Here is a 15,274-nt window from a genome sequence, read left to right as displayed (position 1 = left end):
AAATTCAGCTCGGTGGTAAAAAAATTTATTTGAACGAGGATGTCATCAAGGTGACATCCTCGTTCTGGAAACTGGAAGCAATCTGGAAACTTGCCAATCCAAATGGGTAGACCTCAATGGAGACTATGTTGAGAAATAAAGATGATTTTTTTCCAAAAAAAAATGTGTTTAACTTATTTTTTTACCAAACTTTTCAACCAACCCTTCATAGTAGGTGATCTCTTCCTGTTTCTCCCTATTTTACCTATTAAAATCTAATATAAATATAGCTGCATCCACAATACATTAGCATTCTTTTTTATTTTGTGTATATGATATGCAGTTTGAAACTGCTCAAAATTTAAATTTCTGTTTGTCAGTATTTCTGTTGTTTTTGCATGAACTATCAAATGTTTGTGACAGGTTTACATTATTCAGAAAACTCTTAGTTTCTGTAACTTCTGCAAAATTTCAGAAAACAGATCAATAGTTATCCTGCATTGCAAACATGTAATTTATTTTTTTATTTTGCTTCTGTACGTAGAATTTTATTTTGCCTAATTTTGTAACTAAAATGATCCATTAAAACCTAAATGGAAAATTACAAAAGTTTTTTATAAAGACTGTAAATCTAAATTAATTAAATTTCATCTCACCAGTCCGTGAGAGACCCAAACTATCCCTACAGTATTAGTCATACCTCTCCCTGAGCCTATTAACAGACAGAGTACTCACAACTGACTCTGGCAACCCATTCCACTCATTCACCACTCTTCAGGTAAAAAATCTAGTCCTCGCACACCCCTACTAACCACACTCAACTTTCAGACATGATCTCTTGCTCTTCTCCCCATTCCTAGCCAAGTGCTGAAACATTTCCCCTGCATCAGTCCTATAAAGTCCTTTAAGTGACTTAAATATTTCTATCACATCCCCTCTTTTTCACCTATCAACCAACTTCTGCATTCCACAGCCCACTTATCATCTTGGTCACTTGCCTCTGAATCCTTTCCACCACTTCCTCATCCCCCCCCCCCAGGAGACCAGGAATGAGCACAGTAATCCAGATGTGAATGTATCAATTTCAGCATATTCAGTGCTTCCGTTAATTAGTCCATTAATTAATTGGACTATTAAATGGTCCAATTAATCACTGATCCAGCTCATTCTCATCAGGATGAAATCTCGAGAAACTCAGGTGTAGAGGACATAGCATGAGTTTGTTAAGGGGAGATCATGTTTTACTAACTTATGTACTATAATAGGGTGACAAAGGTGACTAATTGAGGTTCACTCTCTCAATTCCTTCATAGTGATTATCACAACTTTTCAGCACACCCTCATATACTTGGATTTTGCAAAACTTTTGATAGACTGCCTCACGACAATCTGTTAAATAAATTGAAATGGATGATATTGGATAGACTTCTGAGTTGGATCAGTCAGTGACTGGTTGTCAGATAGGTATCAGAAAGTTGTAAATAGGGGTGCAATATCCCAAAGGAGGAAAGTCACTAGCGATGTGACCATTGTTGCTCACTTTGTATATTAATCAGCTGTTTGCAGATTAAGTGGTGAGTGGAACTATCAGTTTGGAAACTCGAAAGAAGGCAGACACAATGAGAGATCTAAAAGTGGTAGTGGACAAGTACCTGAAATGTAGTTGTTGTACTTGTGCAACATTACACAAGTTGTTAAGACTGATGTCCATCAGATAATAGCAATGAAAAGGAGGATCAGAAATAAGAGGTTATGATGCCATTGTATAAGGCCTTGATCAGGCCTCATATAGAGTATTGTGCACAAATTTGGTAACCAGGTTTTCGTGGTGATGAGGATATTTAGAAAGGCTCCAGAGAAGATTCACAAAAGTGGTCAGTGGTCTTTGGAATGTGGAGTATGAAGACAAATTGAAATAATGTAAATTTCAAAATCTCATGAACAGGAGGAGGGAGATATGATTGAGACATATAAATTAGTTAGGGATTGTTGTCAGGTTGACATGGAAATGATTTTTCATAGAATTGGAGATGGGGGTAGAACAAGAGGCTATCCCTGGAGACTGTATAAGGAAGATGTGAGCAGAGGAGTGAGGAAAAGATTATTTTCCTCACACTTTCAGGCAAGGCGTTGCAATCATTCACAACTCTCATGCAAAAAACCTTCTCACTCCCTTGTTCACATCCTCCATATACAGTATCCAGGGAAGATCAAGAGGTCATCTTCCCTGATCTCCCACCATTTTATGATGGGTGCCATGACTGTGAATGAGTTCAAGGCAAAGTATGATAGATATTGTGTGGATGTTGAATAATTATTCTTGACATGATGTTTAGGACCTTTCTCAATGAGTCTAAGGACTCCTTGGAGTTGCCCATAATAATAATAACATTCAATCCTATAACAACCACTTACCAACTTGTACATCTCTATCATATCACTCCTATCCACTAGACTTTGTAAATTTCATCTTCTTAACCTTTCTTCATATTCAAAATTCCAGAGATCAGAAACTATTTTGGTCAATTGCCTCTGGACCCTTTCCAACATTTCTTCATCCTTTTACAAACCTGGTGACCAAATCTGTGCACAGTAGTCTATGTGTGGCTTAATCACACATAGACTACTGCTTTATACAGTGGAACAAGAATCTCCTTACTTCTACAAGTCAGTGTCCTTTGCATCATTCCCAGAATCTGTTGTGTTGTCCTCACAATTTTAGATCCTTATCCACCATCATTCCAAGATCTCTTGTTTCCTCCACCTCCAACAATATATCCCCACCAAACATAATTCTACACCCCATCTCTGTTTCCCAAATTTTAAAACCTTACATTTTACAACATTGAACTGGTATCCCCACTCCTTGCCTATTCACTCAATCTATTCAAGTCTTCTTGTAAGGCCACATCTGCTCAGTTCCTCATAGTTCTTCCCAACTTTGCATCATCAATTTCCTGGGGTGCAGTTTCCATCAATTGGTACACACCTTGTAATCTATTTACCTCAGAATGCATAACTTTACATTTCTCCAGATTAAACTAATATCCATTCTTTTGCCCATATTGAAAACCTATTTAAATCATCCTCCAAGCTTCTCCACATTGCTTGATTCACTATTACTCTATTACTGTACTGTCATTCCTGTTTCTTCATGAATTAAATCATCCTCCAAGCTTCTCCACATTGCTTGATTCACTATTACTCTACCTAATTCAACAAATAACAATATTTTCTTTCATTATTAGATATATGAAGAGCCAAAGGCTTCAATTTGGTGACGTATGACTTGTTTAAGTTAAGGGATATTACATCCCATATCATTTTCTTTCATGTTATTTCCCATATCATTTATGTACAAATTAAACAATAGTGGTCCTAGCATTGAACCTCACAGCATATGCACCTCCTGTTTTTTGCCTGGTCTCTGCTCCTCCATATACCACTTTTTGATATCTGTCCAGCAGCTACTTCCTTATCCACATAACCAGTGTCATATCCATCACCATCTATAGCAGAGTTCCATATGGTATTCTGTCATACGCCTTTGCAAAATCCAGCAGAATCATTATGTAGCTTCCTTTATTCAACTCAGCTGTCACTCTATTATAAAAAGTTAGGAAATTACTAAGGCATGACTGACCTTTCACAAGGCCATGTTGCCCCTCGTATAGTATCATATTCTTATGCACTCATTCTTGAAATCTCTTTTTGACTTTTTTCCAGTACTTTTACCCTAACTCCTGAGATACCAATTAGTCTGCAGTCTTAGAACCTCCTTTAAAGGAATTATCAAGAAACTGTGGAATCCATTAAGAGATAGATTCCATCTCTTAATGGTTTCCAGTAGATAAAATATTCAGGAAATATAAGTCATACCTCTTCAGAATCATAAAGGATATATATATCAAACTGGAATCATTCCCATAAACTTTACACAATGCTCTGTCATTCCTGTTTCTAAAATAAACAATGCAGACAAGTATAAAAATCATCAAACAATAAGTTTAATATCACATACTTCAAAAATGCTACTAAAAGTTATATACAAAAAAGATTAACAAACTAGGCTGAAGAATATATTGGCAATGACCAATTTGGTTTCAGGAAACAACAGGAGACAAAAGACACAATCCTAGCTCTTAGAACAATTATAGAAATATGATCTGAAAAGAATAAAAATACTCTGGTAATTTTTCTTGCCCTGGAGATAGACTTTGTTAGTCTTGATTGGAACCAAATGTTTCAAATCTTAAAAACAACGAAGGTTGATTGAAGAGATAGAAGATGCCTATTTAATCTCTACTAATAGAAGCCCAAATGGAAACAGCAAAATGAAAACAGTAAGGATACATAAAGGTGGAACACAAGGATGTTCGTTTTCTTCAATACTGATTACTACATCGAAGAAGCAATAAATAAATTAACAGAGCTAATAGATATAGGAATTAAAATAAATGGAAATGAAATTAACTGTCTATGCTGATGATATAGCAGTTATCACTAATAATGAGGACAAACTGAAATATACCCTGACAAAGATGGAAGAAATTTTCACATAGTATAGCCCAAAAATTAAGAAAACTAAACCACTAATACAAGTAAAGTGAATCACATGAAAATAAACTGTAACTAAATAACAATCCAATACAACAGGTAACTGCCTTAAATACCTTTTGGAGTCTCATCACAGAAAAAAGATGGAAGAAACCAATCAGAAATAAAAATAATGCCAAAAAAGGCATTCTACGATAGAAGAAACATTTTTACTAGTAAAGGACTCAGTATTCAACTGAAAAAGAGACTTGTAAAAACATACATATAAATCATAGCATTACATAGCTGTGAGGTTTGGACTTTGCCAAAACAAGACACCAAAAAATTGGAGTCATGTGAACTTTGTTGCTGGAGAAGGATGATGAGAATTAGTTGGATAGAAAGAAAGAAAGACTAGTGGAGTTCTAAACATGGTCCAAAAGAAGAGCGGTCACTAATAAAGCACATCAATAAGAGAGGAAAAAACCTAATGGTACACCACCTGAAGCATGAAGGGCTGCCTATAAATAAAAATATAATTAATTAAAAATGGTTAGTTCTCTTTTATACTCATTCTGCATGAATAAAATATAAAACTCCAAAAAAGTTATAATTAGATATCTGTATAATTGCCAAGGATAATCCAGGGTCTTTGTCTAAATTTTTGTGTGGCATATAAGTAAATATATATACAGGGTGTTCGGGATAAATTTGACCGTTTCGTAAGGAAAAAGAAAATCTTCTTTGTATCTATTAAATTTAATGAATTGACAAAAAAACATTACAGGCAGAGTTAATTACAATACTATCAACAAGATTTACTCAAAATAACCACCATTAGCATCGATCACAGCTTCAATTCTGCTTCGGAACCTCGAACAAGCTGATGCTACAGTCTCCCTGGGAAGGGCCGCAAAAACTGTTTTAATTTTATCCATTAACTGGGCTTTTGTATTACTGGAAGTGCGATTGGTGTCTTTTTCAACTGCGCCCCATTCAAAATAATCCATGGGGTTAAGGTCTGGGGAGTTTGGAGGCCAAACATTTGGACTGGTGAAGTCGTAGAAATTTTCAGACAACCATTTTTGACTTTTCCCAGAGGTGTGGCAAGGGGCCGAATCCTGCTGCCATACATACGGCCTACCATTGGCTACCCTTGTTATCCAGGGCTTGACTACAGTTAGCAACTCCACGAACAAAGCCCGAATTCCAATGCCAGGGTTCTTCAACACGTGTTCCTGCAGATTTGCGAGGAATTCTGCTGTACGAACGCAATCAGATCATCTGCTAGGGATCTTTCTTCTTGCTACATCCTCGTAGTCACCATTGCAAGTCTCTAGTTCATGCCTGATTGTTTTTACTGTATTCAGGGAGCATTGGGCAGCAGTCGTAATATCCTTATTTTGATGGCGGGCACGAATCATCATGATACAAGTTATTCTCTTCCATGATTCAGGTGGGTTCCAGCTATCCATCCTTTCTGACATCTTGTATATGAATGAAGAAGGGTCCAAACTTTTAAATGAAGAGAAGTGTGTGTTAATACATGTAACTTACGGAAAAATATAATTAATTATAAATATGTCAAATTTATCCCGAACACCCTGTATATATATATATATTTACTGCTTTCAACAACAAAAAGATACAACAGGTGGCACCACTGGTTTCTTCTATTTTCGAAAAGTTCGGTTTCTTTTTGGATAGAGGGTATATATATAAGAGTGTGATTAAGTAAACTAGAATTAAATAAAATAAAGTATAATTAAAACAGAGCAAAAATTTTAATTTTCACAGATTAAAATTTATTTACAAATGTAAATTATATACATTTGAATTATCTTCAAAGAAGAAATTTTTTAGTTTAGTAAATATTTTTACATTTTTTAGACTCATACTTGACATCTAAGTTAGACTTAGCCTCCGACTCGTTGCATCTGAAAACACCAAGTCTTCTCCAAATCCTAGCTCTCTCTTTCCCCGCCAGATCAAAACAATAGGAAAGTATTGTCTATGTAGTGTTTTCAGTGATGAGGACATCATCAGAGCAAATCGATTTTGTCTGTTGACTAAAATTTCTATAATGTCATACTGCTGGAAGGAGTGATAGTTTGTGATTGTTAATGGTTATTTCTGTAATCAGGGTATCTAGGAATGGCACACTATTGTTGTTTTCTCTTTCTAAAGTGTATTAGATCCTTGAAGTTGAAAGGGTTTTTTTTGTTTTTGTTTTTCTTGGTTATAAATTAAATTGCCAGCTTGGTTGGCCAAGTAGTATCTGTTCTCCAGCCAAGAGGCTGCGGGTTCAAATCCCATCTAAGGCATGGATGTTTGTGATTGTCTTTCACCTTCATACTTTCATTCATACAAATATGTATACACTCTCCCAAGATGGACTTGGGTCACCATGGGAGAAGTAGACCTAATCCTCCCACAATAGGAGAAGCCTTCACCCTGTAATGGATGAAAATACAGAGCTGATCATCATCATATAAATTAAATTAAAGATGCCAAGAAATTATATTCTTGTTTAATCCTTTATCCAAGTGTAAGCAAACAAAGTTTGCATGTGTAATATCTTCATGACTAGGCTACTTGTATATAGACACTAGTTACTTCACGTTAATTGCCTCAGTATCTCATAATGCAATAATGCAAAGTATACATCCTTTTGAGTGTGTATAATGCTATGCATTATGGGAAGGACCACTACCCATACCATTTTCAACCATTATTAAAGTTCCATCAGTGGGAGCCGGACCATAAATTAAATTATAATTTACTACAAAAGAAAACCATCTTTGCATATCAAAGACCTCCATAGCTCAGTCAGTATAGACAAAGTCCTTTAGTCAGAAAGACCTGGGTTCGATTCCATCCATGATGTGAGGAACCTTTATCTGGTCTCTTTCGACTAAAGGTGAGTTAGCCCCTCTCATGTGGATGTTACCACAAGATTTGTAGGCACCCATAAATTATAATTTAATACAAATGAAGACCATCTTTGGTTTTCTTTTGTATTAAATTTCATGAGCCTCTGTAGTTTAATTTGTTTATAGACTAGGGATGTGCTGGCCGCATGCAGCCCTCCATTGATTTGCTGGTGGCCCACCTCACCATGTATTATTTTAACTTTAACAAGTTACACGATAGGTAATTTTTAAAAGGGTACATATGCAAAGCAAAGTAGCTTTGGCATCACGATTGCCTGTCTACTTACGATAATCGGTTAGTAATAATGTTAACAAATTTTATAATTCGTCTATTTGTCATATGAGTATTTTGTTTTCGTAGGTGCGGTTGCTACAATTAATTATCACCCCTAGGAAATGGTAAAAAATAAATTCTACAATGGATAAAGCAGGGCCAAGTAGGAAACGCAAACTATAGGATGAAAAACGGCAGTTTCAGGATAGCTGGACCGAAAAATATGGTTTTGTGCAGTCGTTTAATAATATCATGTGCTTGATTTGCAAAAGTGCTGTAGCCATACCAAAAGAATGCAGTATAAGGATACACTATGAATGTCATCATTCTACATTTTCAAATCTACCTGAAGAACTACGTAAACAAAAGATTTCATTTTTGAAACGAGAATCGACAGGTCAGCAAGTGATGTTTACAAAACCTATTCAAGATTTGGAAATCGCAACAGAAATAAGTTTTAAAATATCTCGCCTTATAGCAAAAAAGTGCCGACCATTTACAGACAGAGATTTTGTTAAAGATTGCCTTGAGATTGCTGCTAAAAAAATTTGTCCTGAATCAGCCAAAAATGTTGAGAAAATTCGGTTAAACAGGATGACTGTGTAAAGAAGAATTACTGCAATGTTAGAAAATGTAAAGGACCAATTAACATCTTATTCAAAGAAATTTGCCTATTTTTCATTAGCTATTGATGAATCAACTGACATTACTTCCACAGCCCAGTTGTTAATATTTGCATGTGGAATAACGCATGAGTTTGAGGTAAGTGAGGAGCTGATTGGAATGAGTTCATTGCCAGATCAAACGAAAAGTAATGACATGTTCACTAGGCTTTTGGAACAGTGTTCCAAAATTGATTTAGATCTGACAAAATTATCAGGTATCACGACTAATGGAGCTCCTTCCATGATAGGAGCTAATTCTAGATTGGTAACATTATTGAAACAGCATTTGGGATGGCACGACGATGAGTTGATACATTTCCACTGTATAATCCAGCAGGAGAGCTTGTGCCTTGAGAAACTTGGATTTGAACATGTCATGAAAGTTGTGGTTTCAATGATTAATTTTATAAAATCCCGTGGCCTTAATCACCGAAAATTTAAAACGTTTCTTGAAGACATTGAAAGTGAATATGGTGACTTAATTTTTTTACACAGAAGTGAGGTGGCTAAGTTGTGGACAAACATTGGAGCGGTTCCTAAATTTAATTGATGAAATTGAAATCTTCATGACTGAAAAAAACAAAAAACCTCCCTGACATAAAAAATCCGGATTGGTTATGTGACTTAGCCTTTCTGGTTGACATTACTAATCATTTAAATACGTTAAATACGCGACTTCAGGGCAAAGATCAATTGGTTACTCAACTTTATGGCCACATTTTGTCTTTTCAGTGCAAGTTAAATCTATTTCAAATTCAACTGAAGTCAGGGAATTGCATCCATTTTCCTCATTATAAGAAAGTTTCTGAAAAGTTCAATGTCAACTTCAAAACTGTGTATGTTGAAAAGATTGATAACTTGATATCAGCCTTCTAGGATCGGTTTTCTGATTTTAAAAAAGTGAAACCGTTGCTAGATTTATTTAGCAATCCTTTTGCCATTTTGCATGAAAATGCACCCGAATCAGCACAGCTTGAACTCATCGACATTCAAAACAATGAGAGTCTGAGAAATAAATTTAACGAAGGCAATTTATTAAACTTCTATCGTTGTGTCAATAAAAACAATTATAAATGGTTGCTAGTAATGCATTAAAATGTGCAAGCCTCTTTGGCTCAACATATATTTGTGAACAAACTTTTTCAGTCATGAATATTAACAAATCGAAAAATAGGAACTGCTTGACTGATGAAAATTTAGAATCAATTTTGTGGTTGGCTACTACAAAACTCGAACCAAATATCAAAACAATTGTCAAATCAATGCAATGTCATGCATCAAATTAAATTCACTTAATTTTTATTACCTTTTTTGTAACAATTACGATAGGTATAAATAAAATAAACAATATATGGTAGATAACTTTGAAGATTTTTTTTGGTGGCCCTCCCATAAGTAACAGTGGAACTATGCGACCCTCAGCCTTAACAAGTTTGTGTATCCCTGATATAGACAAAGCCCTTTAGTTAGAAAGACCTGAGTTCGATTCCCATCTGCAATGTATGGAACCTTTATCTGGTCTCTTTTGACTAAAGGTGACGGATGAGGAAAATTGGGGTTAATCCCACACGATAACTAAATTTCAGCATCAGTCTCAGTTTATCTTATTTATTTTGATGAACTTATAGAATGATTACTTGGAGTAGTATATGTATAGAAATAAACTCAAACTATACTACAGAAAAATATATATATTTACACAAATAATTTGATTTTCATTGGAATTCAAGTGTTGATTACCTAGAAGTTTGTTACTTTTGGTAGTTAGAAAACATTTTGAGTATATGAACAGTAAAGGAAAGGATTCAGTTTATTTTATTATCATCATGGGAGGACCCACTGCCACACACACACACACACACACACACAGCTCATCATACCATGCCCTAAACACATGTATTGTCTATGCATTCACCACATTCTAAGGCAATACATTCCAATCGTAACTTCCACACAAAACACCAACCCCCTCCCATCACAGCCTCCAGAGATGGCTGCTGGCCCTTCCCATGTCTCAGTTATATCCCCTTCCTATCCACTAGACTTTGTAAATTACATTACCTCAATCTTTCTTAATGTTCAACATTCGAGAGATTAGAAACCAACTAGTTTACAAAAGGGTTTCCATCCTTTTGTAAACTAGTTGACTCAGATTGGAATATTGGAACCATAACCTCCTTACTTCTACGTTTCCAGTGTCCCCTCAATATTAGAGAACACATTGCTTATCTACCATCCTCCTACCCTCCAGATTCCCTTATCTCCTTCACTTCTCCTAAGTTATCCCTGCTAATTGTATACTCTGCATCTCATCTTTGCTTCCTGAATTTTAAAGTTAACGCTTTTCAACAGAGCTAGAAACTTTCTCTTACTTGCTCATGCACCCAGTATTTTCAACTCTTGTAAAGCCCCAACATCTGTACTGCTCCCTCATAGTTCTTCCCAACTGTGCATCATCTACAAACAATTTCATATCACTATTCAAATATTTTCCAATAACATTAGCATAGCAGCAATCCCAAAATGGACAGTGAATGATAGCAAAAAAAAAATGATTCAAGATTTGAAAGCTGAGTTGGTGAAGATGATCAAAATATTCCAAAACCAAGCAATATACCAGATGTACTTCCAGAAGAAATAAAACATGCCCTTAAGAAAACGAATAAATGAAAAACCTCAAGACTTGATCATGTTAAGGCTGAAGAAATCCAACAAGGTGGACCAATTATTTTCAAAACCTTGGCTGCCAGATTCACATGGTACTTCAAAAGAAAGATTACAGAGGAATGGAAGACCTCAAAAACCATACTTCTATTCAAAAAAGGGAACAACATGGAAGACATAAAAAGCTATCGTCCAGTCTGTCTACTTTCTCACATATATAAAATCATGAACAGAGTAATACTGAACAGAATCCAAAACACTCTCGAAGACAACTCCATTTGAGTCGTCTTCTGAATCCAGCAGGCAGGATTCAGAAGAGGCTTCTCCACAATAAATCATATCCAGGTCATTTCACAGCTAACAGAAAAATGCAGAGAATACCGAATCCCTCTATGTTTCCTCTTTATTGATTTTAAAAAAGCATTTGATACCATAGAACACAATGCAGTCATTAGTGCTTTACTGGAAATAAATGTGGACCCTACTTACATCCACATGATAAAAGAAATTAACAAAAATCAGACCACACAAATAACCCTATTTAATCACCTATAAATATAGATATAAGGAGAGGGATCTGCCAAGGCAATGTGATCTCCCCAAATCTATTTACCAGCACTTTAGAATGCATTCTGGAAAAAATAAAATACACCTAAACAGAGGAATAAACTACAAATCCTTATGTTTGCTGATGATTTAGTACTGATATCCCACAACCCAAAAGACCTAGAAGAAATGGGTGAAAAAATATACACAAACAACAGTAAGATAGGCTTAGAGATGAATCTAGAAAAAATAAAATAGATCAAAAACATCTACAGAAGTGACAGTCACCTATGTATTAACATCCCTATAGAAAAAGTTGACTCCTGCAATTACTTAGGACAAACTTCTCACGTATATAAAATCATGAACAGAGCAATACTGAACAGAATCCAAAACACTTGAAGACAACTCTACTGGAGTTGTCTTCTGAATCCAGCAGGCAGGATTCAGAAGAGGCTTCTCCACAATAGATCATATCCATAAAAATGAATAATGATTTATCTAAAGAACTAGCAAAAAGAAAGAAAGCTACATGACTATCATTTAACAGACTAAAAGAAACACTTACTGATCCAAATCTTGACATCTCTGTGAAGGCAAAACTATTTAATAATGACATTCTTCCATCACTCACATATGGATCAGAAACACAGAACACAACAAGCAAAAAAGAAGAGACTCTCAGAATAACTCAGCATGCAATAGAACATAAGATATGTAATATCAGCAAAATGGAACACATTAGAAACATGGAACTAAGAAAGAGATCAGGCATAAAAAATGTGGTAACTGCAGTATATGAAAGCAAGATGAGATGGGCAGGTCACATAGCCAGACTCAGGGATAATAGATGGACATATAGAATACTCAACTGGCAATCAAGAATAAAGAGAAAACCAGGAAGACCACCTACAAGATGGGAAGATCCACTAGTGAAATCTGTGGGTATAACATGTAAGAGAGAGAGGATCAAGATCGTTGAAGGCATCTTTGTGACCTGCACTCATGAAGAAATCCTGAGTGAAACACAGGTCCATCAAGGTATAAGGCTCTGATTAGGCCACGTATAGACTACTGTGCACAGATTTGTTCACCTGGTTTTCAAAAGGATGAAGAAATGTTGGAGAGGATCCAGTGGCAATTGACCAAAGTAGTTTCTGATCGCTGGAATTTTGAATATGAAGAAAGGTTGAGATGATGCAATGTGCAGAGTGTAGTGGATAGGAGGAAGAGGGGTGATATGATAGAAACATACAAGTTGGCAGGTGGTTGTTATAGGATTAATGTTGAAGAGATTTTTCATAAAATGGTGGGAGATTGGGGAAAAGTTAGGTTATATCTGGAAGTTAAGAAGCAGGTTTTTTTGAATGGAGAGTTGTGAATGATTGGGCATGGCGTTTGCAGAGAATTTGAATGTGTTTAAGGCATGGTATGATGAGCTGTGTGTATGACAAAATAGGTCTCCCGGATGAGTCTGTGACTCCATGAGGTCTTAGGATAATAATAATAATAATTACCAGCTTGTCGTGTATTAACTCTCAATGATCTTTGCAAACTCTAAATATTCCACTGTGTATGCAACTCCCTTGTCCAATGCATTTGTCATCTTGCTATAATAAGTAAGGAGACTGCAAAAAAACATTGACTTCCTGTAGTAAATCCATGTTGTCCATCAAAGAGACAAAACTGCTGTTATCAACCCAGTTCTGAATCTTAGTACTCACCAACCTTACTTTCACTTTAACCACAACTCCAGAAACATAGATTGGGTGTTAAGACTAACACTTTGAATTATAAGCCATACATTGAATAATCTCCAGCATAGTGGAATGTAGGCAAGACTGTTTCACTTCGTAGGGAACCTATGTTAAATTAGTACTTCAGAGCTATTGCTAACTCCTTGGAACATATCCCTCAAAACATGCAGTGATATATTATCAAGTTTTATCCAGATTTATTCAGTTCATTATTATAATTACATAACACCTCCAAGGTGTACTTGCACTCATCATTGGAGGACATACCACTCCATCACACAATATTGTTTAGCAGAAACTGCAACAGTTATTTTAGATGCAAAAAGATCTGTAATCATGTTGTTACTTGTTAATTTTTTAATATATTTTGAAAACATTTTTTTCAAAATATACGTTAATATATTTATAAACTGATTTTTTTATTTTATTTTATTTTTATTTTTTTTTACAGGAGAGACTTGCAAGATTTGAGGATGCAGATTTTGTAGATGTTGAAGGAGACTTTGAAGATGAAAATTTATTTCATCAGTCCGAATCTGCTGAAAAAGAGGATGAAGGTAGTGTTCTTGCTAAAGATCTTCAGATAACTCCAGAAAACAGTGAAAATGAAATTAGTGATAATGAGGGAGAAAAAATGAGTGAAGATAGTTATGATGATGACATTCGGGATTGTACCTCTATAAATGCTTCTGTGGTAACAGAGAGATGTATGAAATATTCAGAAGCAATGTGTGTGGAAAATGATAACTCTGAAATGATTGATGAAAATTATGACCCATCAGAATTTCTTCTTCAAGGAAGATATGGCTTTCAGCAACATAGAGACTTAGTAGAACATAATGATTCTTCTGAAAATGTTATTAATAATGATTTGGCAGTTTCTGATTCAGATGATGATGGAGGACAAGGAATTCATGATATAAATGAAAATTCAAGAAGAATTTTGGAGAGTAATGATTATGAAGATGAAGATGATGAAGATGAGGAAGATCTTTGGTTTTAAAGTTTGTATAAAGAAAAAGTATGTTGTACTTAAAACATTTTGATATTTTTCAAGCATGACTTTCAAGACAACAGCCTTCCTTGCTCTATGGATCTTAGTCACTGTAAAAAAATTGTGTCCTACTAAAAAATTAATATTATAAAAAAGTTGAAATTTATGGCTTTCATAAACTCTTGTTATTCTACTTATTTTTTTATGATATATTGGTTCTAAAAAAGAAATAGAAAAGCATTAGTCCTTCAAGCGGTTATTGTTTTTACCAGTTGGCTGAAGTATCCTTATTTTAATAAGGTGTAAAATTTTCCCATTAGGTAATATATAATATTTTTTTTCCTACTTGTATTATTTCATCATCATTATATGATAATTCTTATAATATGAGCAGTATCATCATGCATAATGTAAACCATAAGATGTATGGTCTTTGATGATCATTTGATCATTTGTTTCACTGAAAAAGTTGAAATATTAATCTGATTTTTCACATTTCATATTTTTTTAATCTGTTGCCCATTACAGTTATTTAAAAACATATTAAATGAAATTTTGTAGCTTTAATTTTCACCTGTTTTTTTTTTTTTTTTTAAATTTGTTTAAATTTGTTAAGTACAATGTACTTAGAGACTGAATACTACAAAAAGAGACCCATTATTCTTTGTTTAAACAGAGAAAAGCATTTTAATGCTTATATAAAGAATGTAGATAGGATTTTTTTTCTTTATTTATTTCATTCTCCTAGACTTATTTATTATTTTATGCAAAATTCCAATAATTTTTTTTTCTTGATAATAAATTATAAACAATTGAAAAAATCACAGAATTCCTTTTTTTTATTTATGCATCTGTACTATCTGTCTGAAAAGAGCTGCAATAAGATGCATGATGACCATTATTGTATACTTTTTTATGTTACTTTT

At 34.6% G+C, this 15,274-nt stretch overlaps 1 protein-coding gene across 1 annotated transcript in view; it reads left to right on the top strand.

Annotated features, from left to right (window-relative positions):
• The window catches only part of LOC150107422 (transcription initiation factor TFIID subunit 1-like), a 960,372-nt gene extending 945,502 nt beyond the window's left edge, over positions 1–14,870 (top strand). Inside the window, exon 39 of the mRNA XM_090391850.1 lies at positions 13,806–14,870. Coding sequence (XP_090247976.1) covers positions 13,806–14,357 — 552 coding nt within the window. The 3' untranslated portion in view covers positions 14,358–14,870. The remainder of the gene's footprint in view (positions 1–13,805) is intronic.
• Positions 14,871–15,274: the final 404 nt, after the last annotated feature.

This window comes from Typopeltis vanoorti, chromosome 4 (genome assembly GCF_054136105.1).
Source record: "Typopeltis vanoorti isolate ZY-2024b chromosome 4, IOZ_Tvanoo_1.0, whole genome shotgun sequence".
Lineage (NCBI taxonomy): Eukaryota > Metazoa > Arthropoda > Arachnida > Uropygi > Thelyphonidae > Typopeltis > Typopeltis vanoorti.
The sequence above is the reverse complement of the archived record's forward strand: the minus strand, read 5'-3'. Positions and strand labels throughout refer to the sequence as shown.